We start from the raw sequence: 22,674 nt of genomic DNA, 5'->3' as shown, positions 1-22,674 counted from the left end.
GCTGCATTCCAACTTCATGAATTTATGGAGTTTTAGTTTAAGAATTTTTATAGGTTGTTCCATGACTGTGATGAATATAGGAACATGCTCTTGCCAATCTATCTGAACCGTGGAAATATTCAGAAGAAAAAAAACTACTGGGAAAGTTCACAAATATAACTAAAACATCTGTCATTGTTTTACAGTTTGCATATAAATGTACTTGTCAGAGTTAAATCTTTTTGATTATTTATTTGGCTCGATTAAGGCCAAAAAACAGTAAGAAGCAAAGCTTTGCAAATGCTGGGCTATTAGGGCTTAATAATAGAAACTAATACCACTGTAAAATGTCTCCACTTATTTTATTTTTTTGTAGTGTGATAAGTTAGGTAAATCTGAAACTAGGCTCCCGTAGGGGGATGTACCGCTGTGCACCTGCAGTAGCGATTGAAAACGAACGACCGGAAATCAGGACATAAAACAGCTTTGACTTTATTTTCTACACAAACATTTTAAAGCCGAGTATTCTTTTCAGTCTTGACATACTAAAGCACAACCGTTCATCAATGTCTATGATTTTCTACTTGCCTCTTTTTGTACATTTAAAGCTACGGCTGTGAGTGATGTGTGAAGCAGCTGTGGCAGAAAGCTGCAGAAGTTTGGCTCTGAATTTCCCGGACTTGCAAGCAGAAGCGTGCAGCAGACAGGCGCTGGCATGGATTCTTCTATTAGCCGCACAAGGAGATGCTCCGTGGTGTTTTTTCCCCCACAGTACTAGTTAAAGTAGTAACTAGGAGAGTATGACTAACTAGTTGTGGAGAAACTATGGGATGCATCGTCATGGCAACAGACCAGACGTCACAATCTGGGCATGTGTGTTCCATTTTTGTCTTTCTTATTTTTCAGACTGGAAGACCTGGATATAGATCTGTAGGGAAAAGAATATAAATGTTCATTTTTGTATTTTTTTTTATCCTGGAGAAAAAAAAGCCGGTTTTGACTGCAAGACTTAAAAAAAAATCCACTGAGCGAGTTCTTTTTGGGTGAAGAAAGAGACTGTGCTGCGGCGTCTGGAGGGTTAACTTTCAGTATTCCCAGCCTAAAAGGGGTTTGGGGGCTATGAGATAAAGATGCCGGGGTCGCTGAGTAATGAAGACGAGGGACAGGACGACATGGATTTTGAAGACGATATGCCAGGTGAGGGAACGAAGGGAGGCGGGGTGTCCTTCACATTATTTTTGCGCCGCTACGCCTTGAATGCGGGGAAAAGGGCTTGTCCTGCGTTCCTGAGACCAAAGAGGAGGAGGAGGAGGAAGAGTGGAGCGGTGCAATAAGCAGAGTCATTCCTTTTTTTCCTTCCTCTTTTACGACCCGGTGTGTTGAAGGTGGTGTTTTTGGATTTGCCTCCGGCTGTCCCTAAACATCCAGCTTGCTTTGGGGGTACCATAGAAATCCAGCTTTGTTTTTTTTCCCCGAGCTGTTGTTGTAGCTTTCACAGGCTACATGCGTTCAGAAGTAAAAAGCTTTCCGCTCTATAAAATAATTAGAAAAACACACACAAGTTGTGTCCTGGGTTTATTGTGGTTTATTGTCGCTGCAGTGTCAGTTTTATTTGTGCTGATTTTGTCATCAGTGCCTTTGAATAGAAATTGGCTGCAGAGACGCCATCCTGGTCGGGTTTGTTGAAGATGCTCCGCCGACTATGATCCAACTTTATTTCTTTATTTATTTCTTTGGGCTCTGCATGGCCGCAGAGGTGTGAAAGCCACGTGTGGGCTACAATAAACAGCTTGTTCTGTTGCTTTGCGCACTCATGACAATGTCACCAGCACAGTTAGCTTTGGGTTGTGCATTAACCTAAATTACGTCCAATCTAAATTCTTCAGCTGCAGCTCTGCCTAGTCGCATCAAAGCTGCATTCAAGACAGATTCCTGCTGTATTTTCTGTTTTTTGCTAAATTAATACTTTGCAGTATGATGATGCAACTTTTTTCTCTTTTTTTTTTTTTAAAGTTTTGTGGTTCATGATACCGTTTATTCTTGCAGCAAATCTCAACTACCCAGTGGTCTTTTGTTTAAAAAACAAATACTGTAATAGTTTTTAGGGCAAGAGCTAAATAGTGGGGGTGCTAAGCTTAAACTGTTCTTTGTTGTTGCTGTGCACTACCAGACAGCTTGCTGAAAAACCACTACAGTTTTTTCTCACCTACTACAAAATCTTATTGGGGTCTTTGGAAATGTTTGTTTTATTTTTATTTCTTTAGGATATTCTTTTATTTTTTTATTTTCTTGCAAAAATGGACTGCTATAGTAAGGGACATTGAAATTAGAATAACAGTTGTGTTTTAATAATATTATTTAGCTGCATTAATAGTAATAATTGGTTTGCTATTTTGAAGTCATTTCAATTAAATTCTCTAATATGCCTTTTGTTATATTTTCCGTGTACCATGAAAATCAATCAAGTTTATTTGTGTAGCACATTTCAGCAACAAGGCAGTTCAAAGTGCTTTACATCATGAAAACATAAAGGCATCACATCACACAGTCACCCTTTGGGAAACCAGTACCAGACATTATTCTGCCAAGTTTCATCATTAGAATTATCAATACACATCAAATATGTGGGTCCATGTTTTGGTTATTTGTGGGTCAAAAGCAATTTTTAGCCTGGATTTAAACAAACTCTGTGTTTCAGCTGTTTTGTTGTTTTCTATGAGTTTGTTCCAGATTTGTCACGCACAGAAGCTGAATTCTGATTCTCTTGATTAAGTTGATAAAACTACCTAATTTAGTTCAGCTCAAACCAGTGATGTTTCACCATTTTATTTCATTCTGCTTTGAGCATCTATTTGTTTGAATCTTGAGACAGTGCTTAAATAATAAATCTCCTTCTCCTGTTTCTATCTCAGATCATTGTGTTGAAAGGTTGTGTCTTTAACAGACTGAGTGAAAAAAAAAAAACTACGAATGAAAAATTCCAGGAAATATCTGTGCACAATGACTCTTGTCATTACTGTTACAGACTCAAAGTCAAATAGACTTGAAATACTGTATCTCTTATCAACTAAAACTTAATTTGAGAGAAGCAATGAATTAAAGTCTCCTTTGTGCTATTTTTTATATTGTACCATATTAATATTGGGCAAAATAGCACACACCTCCATGTGTATATGTCCATAAATATCTAAAACTGATTGTAATATGTAAAATGCAAACCTTATAGACAGAGTGTCATGAAGAGGGAGCTGAGTTTAGCCACTGTTACTCTGCACCGGAAGACGTCAGTTGAGGTGGTTTGAGCATCTGATCAGGAAGCCTGCAGTTGGTGGCTTTCCCAGTTGATGTCCCCCAGAATAAGCTGAATACACAGCAGATAGATGTATGTGTTTCCATCCGTAGCTGCTCCCCTCTTAATTCAATCCTGGATAAACAGAAGGTGGATGGATTGATGGGTGGATTATCAAAATATTGATGAATGCTTCAATCATTGACAATCGGCATCTGTATAAGTTTGTAATGATGAAGAGACAAAATGATACTAAGAAAGGAAAAAAAAATTATATCACTTCTGACTTGCAGGCGTACCTTGAGAGAGAACACAATGACCCAATTGTTTATTAAACATGCATTTAAAAATAAATATGTACTTGTCTGTCATAAGCCAGTAGATATCCAAGCAACGATACAATTTGAAAAAAGACATTTTTGGTACATTAGTTAAAAACTTTAAGTCCTGGCTCAGTGTCATTATTTTTGCAAGTTTTTGGGTGTCTAAGGACACACTTCATACAACATATACCACAGTGTATATTGCACAAGGTTTGAAAGTGATTAATATTGATTGCACTGTCATGGAAATATTTTGTCCAGAAAGTACCAAGAATATAACAAATTTGTAATATATGACTAGGATGTCATATGATATTACAAATCTGTTATTTTCTTGGTAATACATGCAAAAGACTTTGGTCAAATAACAAAGATTATGCTCTGTGTCATAAGCCCAGCACTTTTTTAAAGAGGCACTCTTTCAATTAAAACACAACAGTTTGGGAGTCTGTCTTTGAGGGACTTCATAACCGTAGATTCTATCTCATCAAGTCTGCATTCATCACAACTCATGGGTTGGCCTCAGTTCCTTTGTGTTGCTCAAGAAGCTTACACTGTCACAGGCTGTTTTGTTATGTTTTCTGCTTTAATTGCTTTGTTCTTTACTAAAATTAAGAGATTATCATGGGCTTTTGTGTGCCTGCAAATGTAATCCTCTGTTGGATAAGGGTCTATTTTTGGATCACAAACTGTGAAGGTTGACACAATTTTTCTTCCTGCTGTGCATGCACATAGCCTAAGAATAAGAGAATCTTTTTGCAGTGCGTGTGCATTTGCAGATTAGCAGTACCTCGTTTCAGTACTGTTTTTTTTCCTGTTCTTTACAGGACTCGTTGAATTTAGATCATATTGTTTCTTATTGCCTTTGTCCTTCCATCAGCATGAGCACTTTAGTTTTTAATAGCATGTTTGTATCTTTGTTTGAATCCTGTAGTCATCCATAAGGAAAGAAAATCTTTACTTTCTAGATTTTTATGGAGCAGGAATGCTGAGCAGCATTAATTGCTGTAGGTAATTGTACATTAGGGCCAACAGAAAAGGAAATAATGTTACAGTATTTCCAGTTTGTTTCAACTTCACTGAGGATTTGCATGTGAACCTCTTTTTGAATGGGTCAGTATGCTAGCCAAGTCCTTGGAGGAAGGTCAGAAATGTTTCTGTTATCCAATTAAAATTTTTACAGACAGGCGGTTTGGCAAGTAGAGCTTTAGTCATCTTCCTAACTGAAACCAATGCCAGATTTCCCTTGGGAAAGTGACTCATCTTCTTCCAACACCTGGCACAGCCTGGTACACTCACCAAACAAAACATTTTTTTTGTCACAGCTTTCCTTCCAGGGCCTTTACGGACCATTAGCTATATTCATTGGTCTTTTTATTCGTTACGTGTGTATTTGCTTGATAACAAAGTTTCCAATCAAGCAGGAGAAGCTCCAAGTATGTGCTTCACAGCTGGCATGAGGTTTACTTCTTTTAATGTTGTATTTGGTTTAGGTTTAACAATTCTTCTGTCTTTGTGTAAAGATAATTCAGTTTTAGACTAATCTGCCCAGAGAATATAATTTCAGAAGTCTTGTTCTGCAATAAGTCTTTGGCACTGTGTAGGTGCATTAAAGCCCAGATTGCTTTGATAGCTGCCTTCAGCTCATCTCCCCTCTTTGGTAGGAACACCATGGTCATAGAATCAGCTTTTGGTACCTTTGCCAGTGTGTTTAGGTGCCAAGTCCTGCTGGAAAATAAAATCATCTTCTCCATACAGCTTTTTAGCAGAGAGAAACGTGAAGTGCTTTAACATTTCCTGGTATATGGAAAGAGCATTTTGATATATGGAATGTGACTTTTGTAGCACATGTCTCATATTCTGTGTGGTGGCTCCTCTGGAATGGATTTTCCTTGACAATCTTCCTTCCTTGACTGCTGTTGTCTCTATTGCTGGTGTACCTTTTCCTACCAGGTTCCTTCCTTCCACTCAATTTTTTTGTCAATATGCTTGGGTACAGAACTCTGTGGACAACCAGCTTCTTCAGGCAATGATCTTTTGTGGCTTATCCCCCTTGTAAAGGGTGTCAATGACTGTCTTCTGCACATCTGTCAAGTCAGCTGTTTTCCCCAGGATTGTGTAACCTACTGATCCAGAATAAGAGAAATGTCAGTAAGTTCACTGCTATGCTTGATCATTTTCTATAAATTGTGTAACTCCCATGAAAAACTGTAGACTTAGTACATAAGACAGCAAGGAGCAGCATTTCTCTTTCATTATCTTGGAAACCACTATAACTAAAGCAATGCACATACATGCATGTACATGTGCTTTCTAAGATAACTATACCATGAATGTTAAACTCAAAACTTGACATGGAAGATAAAGGTAAAGTTGATGTTATCCTAACCATATTAACTGGGTACTTTATCTGATGCACTCTGTTAGTACTTGGTTAGATACCAGAAAAAAAAATTATTGCAAACATTCCTTTTAATTATGTTTATATAATTGTGTATAATTGTCAGCTGCACATCCATGGTGCATGATCTTCCATTCCACAACATCCCAAAGGTCCATTATTGGATTAAAATCTGGTTACTATGGGAGCCTTTGGGGTAGAGTGAACTCATTGACATGCTCAAGAAACCAGTTGGAGATGATGAACTTTTTTTACATCTCAATTTTTGACAGTTCCATGCGAATGTCACCACTAAAATTGAGAATCAGTTTACGACGCAGCGTTTTGTCTGTCTGTTACAGTCCTATTTTCTCAGATTCTTTGTTGATTGTTGTCCAAGTTTCCTATTTTTAGCACAGGAAAGGAGATGATCCACTGCTGGATCATCCAGGAGTGATCCACTCCAGGATCACTCCACATATTGGCATAACAAATCAGTGATTTATGGTCAGCCATTCATTCATTGTTCTGTCATTGCAAGTATAGTTTAAAAAGTTTCTAGATTTGAACACTATGTGAACAGTGTAATCCAAAGCTGTCACCTTACAACGTCTGAGCCATGTCATTAACTGTGCATCTAAGAGAGATGTAAGGCTTGCTGTGTTTCCATCATGTCTTGCCTGGCAGGCACCAAGCATTCATCTGAAACATAAAAGAGCTCCCTGTTTGAGATACTGAATACGTGCACTGCGGGTTTTCCTTTGAATGTGAGAAATATTAAGAAGGAAGAAACATGTGTATCTAGCAGAGGTGTACAGGAGAGTTGTAGACACCTCTATCCATTTCGGTTAACGTTTCACCTTTAAATGTTGTCTGGAGACATTGATCACATAAGTTAATAGAGTTTTGGAGACAAATTTAATCTGACTAGCCCAAGATAGCACAATGGGCTTGACATTGCCTCTGATTAAAGCTTTAAAATCAAAGTACTGCACTTATAGAGTACCTCCTGCTAGCTTTGCTAAGTAGCAGATAAGTGGTTGTTGAGGTTTGTGTGCCTACTATACAGGAATCCCTCCTCCCCAGTCTCACACTCCTGCTACCCAGGGGAGTGGTAGACTGCAGGGCTAGTGTTGGCTGATTGACTTAGATACATGTGCTGCATACTTGATGCCTTCCGGTCTCTCAGTGTAAGACACAGAAAGAAGGAAGACATGCAGATAGATGGACCAAAAGAGAGAGACAGGCAGGAAAAGACTGAGAATAGGAATTAGATCTGCTCAAACTCCACAGGGCAGTTACATCCCATGTGAATCTGATGTGTTGTTTGGGGATGTCTGTCTCCCTTACTTACTCTGTAACCCGCTCTGGCAACGCTGAAGTCTGCTGCGCTCAGCAGTCAGCACGTTTGTTCACAGCAGCTGTTAGACTGTACAGCTGACAACCCGCAGCCAGTCGCTTTAGTCCCAGCAAGCAGAAGACATGCACTGTGTACCTCAGTGGTCCTCCTGGGAGTTACCATTTACCGGCAGGCGAGCACTCCATTTATTTGTGTTTTGATGATTAAAGTTGATCCACACTCAATGATGTGTGAATATGAGACTTATTGTGCAAAATGCCCTGCTGGTCTGATATTGATTCATCATGTTTATTTCAAAAGAGAATAATTGTATATTTTAATGAAGTGTGTTTTCCAATGTAATAATAATAATAATAATAATAATAATAATAATAATAATAGAAAAAATGATATAGTGCTATTTGGTTTAACACTAGATAGAATAATGAAACATTGAAAGAAAGCAAGCTCATTAAAAGATTCAGGTTTTGAAATTGAAGATGTCAGAAATGAAAACCGTTACTGAGTTGAAACAATGTTCTGCCTATTTAAAACAAACATGATTCTTTCTTTGAAACGCATTTATATGTGTTACACCTTTTAAGAAATCTACTTTATTTGAACACATTTTGACCAAAGGAAAAATACAATTTACAATTTTATTTGAAACAACAAATTATCAAATTGCCAGCAGGCATAGGATCACTTTTGAAGATTAAGTTGCTGAATTTAACTGTAGCCTGACTCAGAATTTTACACACTTTTTAATGACAGAACACTCTGATGGTGACTCTGTCAATCAATCAATTATAGATCACTGGATCAGTCAAACTTTTTTGTTGTTCCAAACATCCTCAGTTTTGAGATTAAATTCCTCACAGGTTGACTTGATTAGTGACTTTCAAAGACATTTGATTTTTTTAGGCATTATCTATAGCTATGAAATAGTGTACCAGTACCTTTTACATTTTGCAGTCTTCTGTTTTCTTTTGTTTAAAAATTTAAATGTATAGCTTTCTAATGCACAATGTATGTGTCAATGGCAACTTGCAGATATGTTATCCACAGTTACTTCTCACAGTGCATGGTGCTACAAAACAAAAGACTTATTGTCATGAATGGTGCTGGTCATTTAAGTCTCAGTAGCACTTTGTCCTAGAACATCTTGTCCTGAGTGAGGGTAATCAATACCTTGCAGAATGGAGTGGATTTAAAGGAGAACTTGTGAAACAGCTTGTATTAATGGCATCAGGACAAGTATTCTTTTTCTTTTACAGTTTTTCTTTGAAACCCTCCAAAAATTGCAACTCCCCACACCCCCAAAAAAAGCAAAACAAACAAACAAAAAAGAAACCAAACAGGTTTTCAGTTTGTGAAATGTGTACCTATTTCAAACGTCACAGTTTTTAAAAACTGTTGGTGTTTCAAAAGAAAAGAATACATTTACTTTGTAACTCAATCTTAGGGACAGGTATTTTATTAGTTGCATCAGTCAGAACAATCTAAGGTCCTCATCTAAATTTTCTTCAGACAATTTGACAGATATCCAGCAGTCTGACACTTTTCAAACTGATTTCAAACAATTTTGTAATCAGTATCTTTGGGATAGTGCAGAAAATTTGTATGTGACTGTTTCTATATTTTTCTGATGCATACAAAGTAGCTATAACTTGCCACCACAGAAATGGCTGTGGCACAAGATGATAAATCACACAAGTTGGCTGTCATATTTGTTCATATCAAGCTAGAATGAGAAAATAATTAATACTGAGAACTGCAACAAATTCTTCTCAGCTTTCAAACGCTTTTTATATGTGCTGCTGGCATCAAATACAAATTGAGCTAAATCTAACAATAAACATTTCCTTGTTTTTCCAATCAATATTTAGCTTTTTGTCTGTTTTTAAGAGCACCAAGTGGGTGAAATAGATTAATTTTGGGATTTCCATGAATCCATAAGGTGTCTAAATTAATCATTTTAAAAATTCCTTTAGCAAGTTACACCTCTACCACACGAATATCACTAAACCATAGTTAAACCTCTAGCTTAATTATAACTGGAAATTTGATCAGTTCTTGGCAGAAGTGAAGAAATTCTTTGAAATGACTTGGTGTCTTATCACAGATCAATTTTGTAAATTAAAATTTTTGACAAGGTTCTTATCAAGGATTGTGGGACTGTGGAAGGTGGGCCTTCCAGAAATCTAACGCTAGACTGCTTTATCCTATCTGTTAAAAAACAAGTTCTTATGTGTTTATGATCACTGTCCTGTTAGCGTGCCATGCTGTATCTGTCACTCTGAGAAAAAATGATAATTGGAATGTAAAGGAACAACCCAGGAACTACTAGCCTGGTAAAAACCAACCCCTTGTTCTATGCTTTTCTCCATACAGAGGGTCTGGACCTTCAGCTATTGAGAAACAATTGCTAACTGGAAGCATAAATTCTATTGAACTTTTAACTGACTGGATCTGATTGTTGTGTGCCAGCTCAATTAAGTTTTTCAGAAATTGCGTGTGCCATAACAATCCCGTGGGGAGTAGGGCCACAACATCTTTGCCAGCAATTAAATGTCTTGCTTTGACTTCAGTTGCTTAATATTTGGAAGGGTGGCCAACATGAACTGATTTGCTTCATTCACTTCCTTCGTTACCATTGCCAAACTATAACCAGGGCAGACTACAATTCTAAAACAGCACAGAAAATTTACGTAGCTTTTCACAACTCCTTTTGTTTTCTGTTTGGCTCGGTTGAACCACAATGGGAGAAATCAAGTTTAATGGTAGAAATCTCAAATGGAGCAGTGAAGGGAGATGAGAATCAAGCTGAACTGTGCAGGAAGGCAGTGGCCAGGCTAAGGGTCTACCAAAACGTGTCGCCTCAATGAATTTGAACTTGCTGCAACAGATGTGTTATTGTCCACAGTGAAAAACATTTTACATAGCCACTGACTTTGATGGTGACAAGCAGAAAATTATCACCTTAAGGTTTTGAGGGGTTTTTTTTACCACAAGAAATATTTAACTTATTAAGAAACATTTTACCAATTATGTGAGTCTGTGCTGATATTTAAGCCTATAAATGAGGCCCTGTGCTAAATAGAGATAATATATGAAAAATTCAAACTTATGAACCCAATTCTCGTTTTCAAAAATACCACATTTTTCTTGAACATATATTCCACCCTGAAATATGATAGTCCAGATATTTTTAAAGACCAGCATTAATATAACATTGATTCCTATGATAAATGTATGTAAACCTCACAGTGAATCTTTAAGTTGTTTGTATTTCATTTCTTTCAGTCCTTGCTTCCACAAATATTTTTCTTTTTAGTCTCTCTTTCATGTCTTTTTTTTTTTAAAGAAAATTAAAAATAACTATTAAAAACTATTTCAGTTTATATGGCATATTTTCTTAAGTATGAACATGAACACATTTTTCTCTGTGTCCAGATGAAGATGACGAAACTGAGCGCAACACCGTTCCCCTCACGGCCCTTGCGAGCTTCTTCTCTGATGATGACTCCCTCAAAAAGCAGAAGAAGAAAAAGCCCAAAAAGATAAAAGAGGGGAAAATACCCAAAGTTAAGAAGAGGAAAAAAGAGGTAAGATCTTCTTCACACACAGCCCCGTCTGTCATCACCTCAAACACAAAGGTTTGCCAGGAATTCTGGCTCAAGCTGTGCGGCCTCATTCTTTGATTCTCACGCTATCACAGTTTTGATGCTTTTGCAATTGGATCAGAGTTCTGGTTTGGCTGCTGGACTGCCTCTGTAATCGAAATGAGAGGCAGTGGACTGTTTCGGGCCTAGGGGAGGTTGGCAGCAGAGTCACTGTTACTGCCAGTGTAAGCTGTGGGCGCCAAGTGCCAGTTTAGAGTGTGGATTTGTTCCTGTGGTGCTGGTGCTTAAGGCTGGGGCTCTGGGGTCAAAGGGACAGAGTTTCAGCCAATGTAGCAACTGTAGTCACAGTTGAGCTTTGACAGAGGTGATTTGACATCAAGACTTATTCGGAATTATATAAAATTTTAACAGCATTAACTTGTCCTTAGAATAACTTATTCAACAATGAAGATGCTGTATAATCCAGCAGCCTTCTTAATGATAACAAGACAGAGAGAACATTGGTCTAAAATGTAGACAGATAACACAGAATATCTGGAGACATTATCTATTTACAGAATAAAGATGAAGGATGAGGTTTTCATGCCAATTTCCTATAGTGTTTATCATAATATTATGTTTTTCTGTATGCGTGATACTTAGGATGGAGTAGGAAACAACAATTAGATCAGGAGAGCAAAGTTTAAAGCAGCATGGTAAAGCAGTGCACACATTCTCCTGAATGTAACAGCTACTCTTCAGGAGTATTGAATAGTCCAGAAACAAATTTGCTACAATTACATCACAAATCCTGTTCACAGTCAGTCTTAGAAGACAAGCATTGAGTCTAACAGTGGTGTCACATTTAGGAATATTGGAGAAAGTACCAAAAAACAGTTATTTTTGTAACTTTAGATAGTGTGGTGTTTAGAGAAAACTAGCAATTTAACCAATTGACTTGACTCATACCAGATGGCAAATAGCACATGTGGTCCAAATTAGGAGTGCTCTTTCCTTCAGTAAAGTGCTCAAACATTGTATCTCTAGTTAAGAAAGGTGTGGATCAGTGGACTAGACTCTAATCTTGTAATGGCAAGGTAAGGTTTTATCTTCTTTACTTTAACTGATGGCAAATGCCACAATCATTTAATTTCCAAACTTACACCTAATCTGTGACCTAAACTCAACATGTACCTTAAAGTTGTTGTTGGTGTGCATAGATGGAGACATTGTTTTCAACCACTTTAAGTTTTGAAAAGAAATGCCCAGCTCATGTATGTAAAAGTATTATCACTACTCTTAGACCTCAATGTAAATCAAGCCAAGGCCTGATGACAAAATACAATTAAGCTACTCTTCTGTCAGTCACTATGACAGCAACGGTAACAAAGACTAATCAGATGTGAAATAATAGGAGTCAAAGCAGACATGGTGCGTTATCCTCTTGTTCCAGATCTTCATCTTGATAATTCCTCTGTTTACTCATTCATCATTATTTCTTTTCCTGTGAGTGCTAGTTTCTAGTAGCTCAAAAATATAACTTTACCTTAAAAATATATTTGCAACATCACCCTAGTAGCAGTGTCCAGCTGTACCTCTATTCTGTAGGTCCTCCAGAAGTAGATAGCTAACAACCTACTGTGAACACCCCATAGGAGTTTTTGTGCAGCAGTCTTTCACCCTGGCTAACTCAGTTAGAAAAACTGCTGTAATTTTCTCACAGCACATCATCTAAAATGTGCATGCCAAAACCCCCCAAAAGACTGGTGAAATGTTCGACATTACAAAGAGTAATAATTAACTGCCTAAATTATGCATTGTACATAAGTCAGGATCTAAACAAGTTGTCTTGTGCCTCCTTGGTTTTCTAAACACAAAACCTCAGTAATTACAGTAATTCAGTGTAATCTCAGTGTTTTCTGCCCCTACATTGGCAGTGGCATTCACAGCACCAGTGTCATGGCCAGGATGTTCCCCAGTGTTGAGCTGGAGCTGCCAGCAGCGCTGCGAGGAGCTTGACTGGCCATGCTGCCACCCGGCCCTTTGGCTCTTTATGGCAAACTCTGAGCTCCGCTGGGTCTCACTGGGCTAATGAGGAGGGGAGACTCCCTCTGACTCTCTCTGTTCTAACCACCATGGAACACACTCTGGTATTCTCCTCTTTTTCACAAATATCTTTCTTTCTTTCTTCTTCTTTCTGTCTTTGTATCCATCTTTCTCTCTCTCTGTCTTTGTCTTCTGTCATCTCTCTGAGCGGTTGCTGCCACTGTAATTCTCCTCCAATCGCTCCCCAAAGGTTGGTGTCAGACAGGGTCTAAAAGTCAATTGGGGTCAGAAACTGTCAGTGGCATATCCCACTCTGAGGTTAGGGCTGCTAGTGGGAGGAATAAAAGAGAGAGCCACAGTATACTTGCTTCCCCTTTTCTCATCTGCAAGAAAAAAACAGATACAAGGAAATTAGGATTTCTCGTTTTACTTTTTTCTCTTGGATTGTGAGTCAACAAAGAGCTGCTCTGATTTCATGGAAGAAAAGAGGCGGCCATTGTTTTACAACCCTAAAAACCTCTCACAGCAGTGATATTGTAATAAATTCTTATTGAGCTAGATTTGATAAAAAAAATCTACATCTTCATTTATTTGATATTTACCACAGCATCCGCTCCAGTTTCCCCAGGGCAGCAGCATTAAGGGAAAGCCGCTAATTTGATTAGCTTATCAGCACTTATCTGATTTTCTCACCCTTTGAATGTAGAGGTAGCCACTTTACTGCTGTGCCGGAGAATCATCTTTTCATCTATGATATGTGTTTAACATTGAACTCTGGGCCACCACCAGGTTGTTGCAGTTCCAGTTCCAGCTTGTCCTTGTGGCTGCTCACAGTAGCAGTTCTGCTTCTTTGCTTTTTCCTCCTCCACCTCCACCTCCATCTCCACCCCCATCCCCCATCCACAATCTTCAATTTGCTCTTTCTTCTCTCACTCGCTCTCTCTCTCTCCATCTTCTTATGCATAAATGAGATTTGTCTAGACGGGTGCTGAAGCACGGGCTTCGCAACCACAGGCCTCTGCATAACAAGCTCGTTATGCAAACGTGTCTGATTGGATGGCGCCGTTCCATTGGCTGTCACTGTGATGGAGTGTGTGTTTGTGAGTTTGTGTGTGCTTGGTGGTGGGGGGGAGGTGGATGAGTTGTGTGATAGAAAAAAAGAAGAGTAAGGGAGGAAAAAGAACCAGGGAGAAGTTAGGATATAGACTGAGAGAGAATTTAAAGGAGTGGATGGGGTGAGGGAGGAGAACTATAAGATGTGAAGAAGAGAAAGTGGGAAGAAGATGAAGAGAAGTAGTGGGGGAATGAGGGGGGCAAAATCTAGAAAGAAAGAGAGAGAGAGCCAGACACTGCTCAGATTCGGTCACCATGGCAACACAGCCAGGCTGCTGGTAGGGTTGGTGGGCGCTGCAGCAACGTGAGCCTTACCACTGCGCTACAGAGCAAAACGCCTGCAAGTCTCTCCATGGAGCCAGGCAGGCCTGCAGAGCAACAGGCAGCGAACTGCACAAAGCCTCTGTGCACTCGTTTTACTCCACTTCTAGTGGACACACGTGTTCAGTAAGGCATGTTGTTTTGCCATACATTCCATGCAACTGCAAAATATTGGAAAAGGAAATATTAAAATGACACGTCTACAAACTGATTGTAAATTTTGGACATATTTGCAGTCCATAAAATAAAAATAATTAATAAGGCTTGACACAAACAAGGAGAGAAACAGCATTCATAAGGAACCTCCAGTGAATTTCCCACTCTCTTGATCACACAAACAACACCTGTTAACTGTTAAGCCCATATAGCCTTCCAGATGTCCCAAATTAAACAGGCAGGGCTCAGCTGAGTTTTTGATTAGCAGCATAGCAAAAGGTGTTCTGTTTCCTGGTTTCAATTAATAGTCAGCTCTTTAAGAGGATGCAAAATGCATGCAGCAGAACTTATGAACTCTGTTTTAATTGTTAACATGGATTCACATGCAGTAGAGCTGTTATATTATGAAATGTATGGCACGCTGGACTTCTTTTTTTTAAGATAGACAAAATATTCTTCCAAAGTGACCTTCAAAAAGTAACATCATTCAAGCATCAGTACAATAAAAAACAACTGTGGCATTACATATACAGTGATAAATCTGTGCAGAAGTGGTGGTGGTGTAAAGAGAGGATGTTCTCTCTGAAATAACGCGTTCATTTCTCAAAGCATTTATAGCTAAGTTTGTCATTACAAATAACAACTTAAAACAATATAGACTGGGATCTGTCTAGACTAAGCTAAGTGTAATGAGTTCAGTCTTATTGTATTTAAGCTTAATTATTTGAGTTTGACTGTAGCACCCATAGATAACCAATAAATGTATTGCATTCTGTAGTGACGTGTGCCTTTTTTGATTGACCGAGCAATAATCATGCAGAAACGATTGTGACTTGTATTCTGATACTGGATCTGTAAACATTTTGTGATGGAATATGCCTCAGCAGGACAGTGAGTGTCTTTGTGTTTGTATCACGGGTGTGTACCAATGTACAAAACCGCTTATTTTTTTTATTTATTTTTTGATGCAAATAACTGTTTTCAGATATCACACTAAGTATACTGGATTCTGATAATCAAAGAGACAATTCTGTTACACAGACACACACACACCCCCACACACCCGCGCACCCCCTCCCCTGCACACACACAAATATATATATATATATATATATATATATATATATATATATATATATACGTATATCACACCTGCTAGATAGGTGTGATTAAGAATTGGGATAAGAGTTCAAAGTTCACAGCAAATCTATTGGTACCTCTCAGCTATTGAGCTTACCCATGTCTGATTGTACAACTGTTTTTCTTTTCGTCTTCATGGTGATTTGTAAATAATTTGATGTGTCTCTGCCACCTTGTGATAGCTGCATTGCATTATAACCAAGTTCACATCCAACTCAGGCAAGATTAAAAAGGAAAAAGAAAAAGCTTGATTGTAATTATAAAAATAAAATAATAAATATGCATTTTTCTTTGGGGAAAAATGGCTTTGGATCATGGTCATTCACATTGTTGTTATCTGTAGAATTAGATGTAATGAACCTATGAAGTGTATGTATTTAAGCATATTTTGTGTCTTTGATTATACCCCAGGGAGGAATACAGCCAAGACTTGACAGTGACCTCGAGGAGATTTCAGAGGTAGAGGAGGAACGTGAACGGCCAGAAATTGGCTCTGAGAGCGAAAGCAGTGCATATGGCCCCACCAAAAAAAAGAAGAAAAAACCCAGGGAGAAAAAAGAAAGGAAGCCCAGGAAGAAGAAGAGAGATGAGGATGACGATGATGATGACGACGATGATGGTAACATGAAAGTAAGTCCACAGTAACAAGTCTATTGTACATGTAGATTGCATTTTCTATTTCATGCCTATAAATCTATAATATTCTCAGTCCTCATAGTTTATCCTTGATATACATTTTAGTTGACAAACTTAAAGGTATTTTGTACAAATACGGCTGACAGAACATGGCATGCTTAAGAATAAGTGGAACCTTCTGTGGGAACTCCCTCTTCTGACTTCAGTTGATTTTCTCAGAAAAAAAGTGACTGCATGAGAGACAAATCAAACAAAGAGACACATCAGATTTAAGTAACAGTAAAAGTAAAATTTTAATTAAGCAACAATTATCTGAAAGATTAGGACACTTGCTTGGGTTTCTAGAGCTCTGGACAATTTTACAGACAATAAAAAGGTTGACTTAAAATTATTTTGAGACCTCCTTAAAATCCCTGTCCATACCCATAACCTACTGCAATCTTCTTTATGAACGAATTAACTCTCACTTCAACAGCACTCAAAACTCCATTCTTCAAAAAGCACCCAGTATGATGTAGCTTTGTATAATTCTAGCTATTTTAGGAGGGAATGACAATTTTTCCATTTTACATAAGATTTTAAAAAGTATTTTCATCTTTGTTATTGCATATTTAAGTTACTGGAATATTTCACTATTGTCTAAATTGACATTACTTTTTATCTAAATATTTTTCTTACAATTTGTTCTTCATCTTTTAAGATCCCTTTGCATTTCCAACCATTTGCAAATATTCTGCACATCATGTATTTCAAACACTTAAAGTACAATATCTTATTGGAGCTACGGTTCTCCAAACCATTCTATTATCTAACAGTGAGTCTTTCAAAGCAGAAGACTAATTGCACTGAAATCAGACCACATTGATCATCTCCATGAAAGTAAAGTCTTCAAATAAAATTATTTTGTGTTTTTTAGTAATAAACGCATTGTGCCTCTTGTCTTTGCTCCACTAGGAACCCAAATCCTCCGGCCAGCTGATGCAAGAATGGGGTCTTGAGGATGTTCAGTATGGGTTCACGGAGGACGACTACAAAACAATCACCAATTACAAGGCTTTCAGCCAGTTCCTCAGGCAAGCATCTACATTCCTTTGTATTATTTTTGTCTTTGTTAAACTGCTTTGTTTTCTTTCAATTCCAGTTGTTTGACAGAGTTCCCAGCTTAGAGCCTTCCACAACACTCCTCAGTTAGACCAGAGTGCAGCGTGACAAGCTAACACTGCTCTTTTTGTTTGAGCTGGAAAGCTCGGCTGTTGTTATAAAGAGTCTGTCTCACCTGGGGCTGTCTGGCTCGACTAAGCCTCTGCTCTGACAAAGTGGAGCATGAGCTCCTGTGGTGCCCCCTGTGTGTAGTCAGCTGCTCGTTGGATGCCTGTGACAGCCGGGAGGCTTTGGGACTCAGTGGTCTGACCCACTATCTTTTACAGGCCAGCCTGCCAAACCTCAAGCTGTTGCCCGACAAATCTAACACATGACAAACTCAAACCAAGGAATAGAAAATATAACTTAAAGGGCAATGGGGTGTCAGTAAATCAGGACCCAGTACCCTCCAGTGCTGAAAGAGAAGGAAATTACACCAGCTGAAATGAAATGTGACATAATAAAGCTGTTGTTGTTGTCTCCTCTCCCTGTTGTTACGCCCAGGCCCCTCATTGCCAAGAAGAATCCGAAGATTCCCATGTCAAAGATGATGACAGTGTTGGGAGCCAAGTGGCGTGAGTTCAGTGCCAACAACCCGTTCAAAGGGGCATCTGCCACCGCTGTGGCCGCTGCGGTGGCCGCTGCGGTGGAAACGGTTACTGTAGCTCAGCCAACATCTGTCAGCATCAGCCAGCTGAGCTCTCAGCAGGGCACATTAAAAAAAGCCAAAACCAAAGAAGGAAAAGGTAAGACCTTCTGAAGTGTGACACTTATCATGTGTCACACTTTACAACAGCCCTATTTTATATTAGAGTTGTTGTAAAGAATTATTTTAGTAACCGAGTAATCTATCAATTTTACTGATAATTAATCAGGAGCAGTCAATTAACAATTTTGGTAAAATAAAATACTGGTAAATGCTTCCATAAGAACAGTATTAAAATTGGATATCAATTTCTACCTTATTTTTCACTATGTTATGCTAATAGTTCTTAGCAGTCATCAGCAACTTATAGGCGGAAGTGAGAGCGTTGTACAACACAAATAATCTGGCCAGAACTCAATGCGCTAAATAGTAAAAGACATAAAAACATAATTTAAATAAGCTTAAAGGTAGACAATTACATTAAGGACTTATAATAATTGAGGTACTCAAATCATTCTACTTTATATTGACTTATGTAATCGTTGATATTAAAATGACATTCAAGTATAATTAAAGAAGCTAAAGCAGAATGAATGCATAAGGGGACAGCTGCATTTTCATGGCACTATACTGTATGTTTGTCTGCCTTAGGGCCAGGAGTTAGAAAGAAAAGCAAGACCTTAAAAGAAGTGAAGAAGAAACCGAAGCCGAAGAAGACCAAATCAAAAACTGGTCAAAGTGGGAAGAAGAAGAAAGCATCCTCTGTACGTGTTATTTTACCTTGTGTTCACCTTTCCAGCTTCTAAACCCAACATTTTTCCTTTAAATAAAAGTGAGCAGACTTTGTGTTGCTCCAAGCTCTTTAGTTTGTGTATTTTGGGGTGCTTGATTTTCCAGAGTGAGGAGGACTTTCTGGAGGAGTCAGACTTTGATGACATCAGTATCCACAGTGCCTCTGTGCTTTCTGATACCTCTGGGGCCACAAAGAAAAAGGCCCGACGTGGGCGGAGAAAAAGGAAAAGTATGTTTACAGTTTATTCTTTCAGAGCGCTGTGGTTTATTTTCCCCTCCAAAATCTGACTGAAATCCCTTCCGAACCAGACTGTTTGATTTTCTGTAATGAGGTAATTAAAATGTACTTTTTTAAAGCTTTATTTATTGTGGGGAAACTTATTAGGCTTTTATCCATTCTTTGATTCTCCTATACATATGGAGTTTGTCCATTTACTGTAGGTGTTCAAGATGATATGATTTTTTTTCCTGCGGTATTCTGCATATAGCTGGTAGAGAATCAGGACACTATGACTCTCTCTATGTTAGACCCACTCATATCGTTTCAATTATTCCTTTAAATCTGGCAGAGGAGGACGGCGATGGCTATGAGACTGACCACCAGGACTACTGTGAGGTTTGCCAGCAGGGAGGAGAAATTATCCTCTGTGACACTTGTCCAAGAGCCTACCACCTTGTCTGTCTGGACCCCGAGCTGGAAAAGGCACCTGAGGGAAAATGGAGCTGCCCACACTGTGTAAGTAGAGCCATTATTTCAAATTAACACAATATTTCAGTAGGAGCATGATAATTAATCAAGCTTCTGCTTAACAATTTGATAGGTATATTATGCAGTAATACAGGGCTAAATCAACATTAAAAAGCCATGGATAGCAAAATACCTGTGGTGTCATCTTCTGAAAAACTAGATTTCACCTTTCTATTGCCTACAGACACTCAGAATTTTCATATTCAAAGTCATACTTATGAGATACAATGTCAAAATTATAATGTAGTTCAGGATTATGAGATTAAAGGTCATCATTTCCACTCTAAAACTCATATTTGTGAAATCATTAGTTATGTTTATGAGATTCAAATCATAATTTTGACTCATGAAGCCAAAAATATAACTAAAAATTTCATCATTGTGAATTTCATAATTGCGATGGGACTATTGATCTGTTTTGTATACTTTAGAATATCACAATTAAGACATAATGTGAGCTTCTTCGTCTTTTGTGTGCTTGTCTCCTTTGTAAGTGATGCTATGGGCCTGATCCTTTTCTTTGTAATGCATGCAATTATGCATTCTGAAAACTGGTTTTACACATCTTTACCAAGCATGCTGAAAAGCATGGAGGGGGCTGTAGGTTTTTAACTGAGGCTGCTGCTGCTCTACTTTTTGATTTTTGCTAAATAAATGGAAATAATTTGGAGTAAAACTACTCTTCATAGAAGGTTTAATGCTCAAACTGCTTTTCCGCTGTGCTCTTAATATATAAATTCCTACAGATAGTCCTCTAAGTGCCTTTCATAATTTTTTTAAGTTATATTTAAACAAGCTATTGACTTGTGATTGTCAGGAGAAGGAGGGAATACAATGGGAGGCCAAAGATGAAGAAGAGGAGGAGGAGGAGCCAGCAGGTGAGGAAGAGGATGACCATATGGAGTTCTGCAGAGTTTGCAAGGATGGAGGGGAACTTCTTTGTTGTGACACCTGTCCATCATCCTACCACATCCATTGCCTCAATCCACCTCTACCTGAGATCCCAAACGGGGAGTGGTTGTGTCCTCGCTGCATGGTGAGTTCCTTTACATTATGTACACCATAACTTATCACTTGGAGCAAATTAAATAACAATAAACTTGTCATTTAAACTTATGCCAATTTATCTTAAACTTTTGCAAATGCACATTTAGGGTAAACTTATTCTGTTGTTTGATTTTGAATGCATGCACTACTCTGGAATTTGTATTTGTTGTTATATTTTAACCATTTCATGCATAGTGGTCACTACAGTGGACAGTTATCTAAAAGCCATTTTCTTGGGCTTCTTGTGGATTTTTATGTTACAAATGCACACAGACCACTGAAGTGGACACTAATACATCATAAAATACACTATCAACTACTGGCCATAGTGAACATGATCATATTTTATTTTACATTTATTTAGTATTTGGTTGAATTACATTTTGAACTGGATAAACTGTCAAACTTTTAGGATTTTTATCTATTTGTTCTGCTAGAATCTGAATAACTAAATCAGGGGTGTAGATAGCATTGGTTCCATGCACCTTTTCAACTCTGCACACAAAGGTCCCATGGTAGTGACATCAGGGCGTTGTGATCTTCAAAACCTTGACTTTGTTGTCCTTAACCCACTTTATAACCCTTTGTTTGGAGTAATCGTTCATTTGGGAGAATAACTTGAACCCAAGCTTTAACTTCATAAAGATGTCTTTAGGAGGTTACTGAAACGGACCCTGCCTATCTTCTAGAATGTCCTGTACTTCTCTACCCTCTCTCTTTATGCCTGTGCTCTATTTAAACAATACATCATATTATTTCCTGTAGCTATCTATTTTATGAAGTGCTCCAGTGCCTCTTACAGCAAAGCAACTCAATGTCCAATGGTAATCTTGGTAAAACTAATCTAAAAAGAGAACATTCAGTATGATTTAATGTCAGACAGTGAGGGGCAAAAAAGGTTGTGCTTTTATACAGCAACTGGAAATATCTGACTTTAACTGTACATTTTGGAATTTCTTTTGAGAATTTCATTTAAACTGTTTTCTCTCAGTGTCCTCCTCTCAAAGGTAAAGTGCAGAAGATTCTCCACTGGATGTGGGGAGAACCGCCGCTGCCAGCTGAGCCACCCGCAGGCCCTGATGGCAAGCCAATTGATCCACTAACCAAGCCCCCGCTCAAGGGGCGCCCAGAGAGGGAATTTTTTGTAAAGTGGGCTGGCCTTTCATACTGGCACTGTTCCTGGGTCAGCGAACTGCAGGTGAGATGCCAGGAGTGAGGCCAGTTTCAACTCAACATTTGGCATCAGTAACTATGTGCCCTCTGTGATAAACGTGGGATGCACAAAAAGAGTTAGGAGAGTATTTTACAAAACCGTCTAAGCACTTTGGCTTTTAACAAGTGTATATTTATTGTTTGAAGATTAAAAACACAAAACAATGCAACTACTGTTTGGTTTACAACATTTTTCTTTTCTTTTTAAATAATTAGAAAACTCCCAAAACTGATGATGAGTAATATTAGGATTTTTTAAAGTAAAAAAATTCTTTTATAGCAGGAATATTTTTAAGATTTTTTTTTCATTTGTGGCTCTTCAGTTAGAGCTGTACCACACAGTCATGTATCGGAACTACCAGCGGAAGAACGACATGGACGAGCCCCCGCCATACGATTACGGCTCAGGAGAGGAGGAGCTCAACAATGAGAAGAGGAAGAGCAAAGACCCCCAGTACGCTGCAATGGAGGAGCGCTTTTACCGCTACGGCATTAAACCAGAGTGGATGATCATCCACCGGATACTCAACCACAGGTGGCTGCTCACAGCTAAAGTCATTCTCACTTCACTATTTTTCCTAAAATGCCACACATCTCACAGGCCTGGAACTGAAAGGAACTGCAATTAAGGTTGACTTGCTTTCCTTTTCTATCATTATAGGGAAGTCATTCTGTATGCGTAATATAAACATCCTGTTGTTTTAAAACACACAAAATATAGCTTATAATTTTAAGTTATTTTTACAGTTTCCCAATAATCCA

At 38.3% G+C, this 22,674-nt stretch overlaps 1 protein-coding gene across 2 annotated transcripts in view; it reads left to right on the top strand.

Annotated features, from left to right (window-relative positions):
* Positions 1–568: 568 nt before the first annotated feature.
* Positions 569–22,674, top strand: part of chd5 (chromodomain helicase DNA binding protein 5) — a 45,138-nt gene continuing 23,032 nt past the window's right edge. For both annotated transcript variants that reach the window (XM_028003306.1, XM_028003305.1), the window contains exons 1-11: positions 569–1,176; positions 10,767–10,918; positions 16,103–16,321; positions 17,282–17,400; positions 17,972–18,213; positions 18,765–18,877; positions 19,011–19,134; positions 19,475–19,641; positions 20,471–20,689; positions 21,692–21,898; positions 22,236–22,447. In XM_028003306.1, the coding sequence (XP_027859107.1) occupies positions 1,110–1,176; positions 10,767–10,918; positions 16,103–16,321; positions 17,282–17,400; positions 17,972–18,213; positions 18,765–18,877; positions 19,011–19,134; positions 19,475–19,641; positions 20,471–20,689; positions 21,692–21,898; positions 22,236–22,447 (1,841 nt within the window). In that variant the 5' untranslated portion in view covers positions 569–1,109. The remainder of the gene's footprint in view (positions 1,177–10,766; positions 10,919–16,102; positions 16,322–17,281; positions 17,401–17,971; positions 18,214–18,764; positions 18,878–19,010; positions 19,135–19,474; positions 19,642–20,470; positions 20,690–21,691; positions 21,899–22,235; positions 22,448–22,674) is intronic.

This window comes from Xiphophorus couchianus, chromosome 20 (genome assembly GCF_001444195.1).
Source record: "Xiphophorus couchianus chromosome 20, X_couchianus-1.0, whole genome shotgun sequence".
NCBI lineage: Eukaryota > Metazoa > Chordata > Actinopteri > Cyprinodontiformes > Poeciliidae > Xiphophorus > Xiphophorus couchianus.
This window is presented reverse-complemented; position numbering and strand designations above follow the sequence as displayed.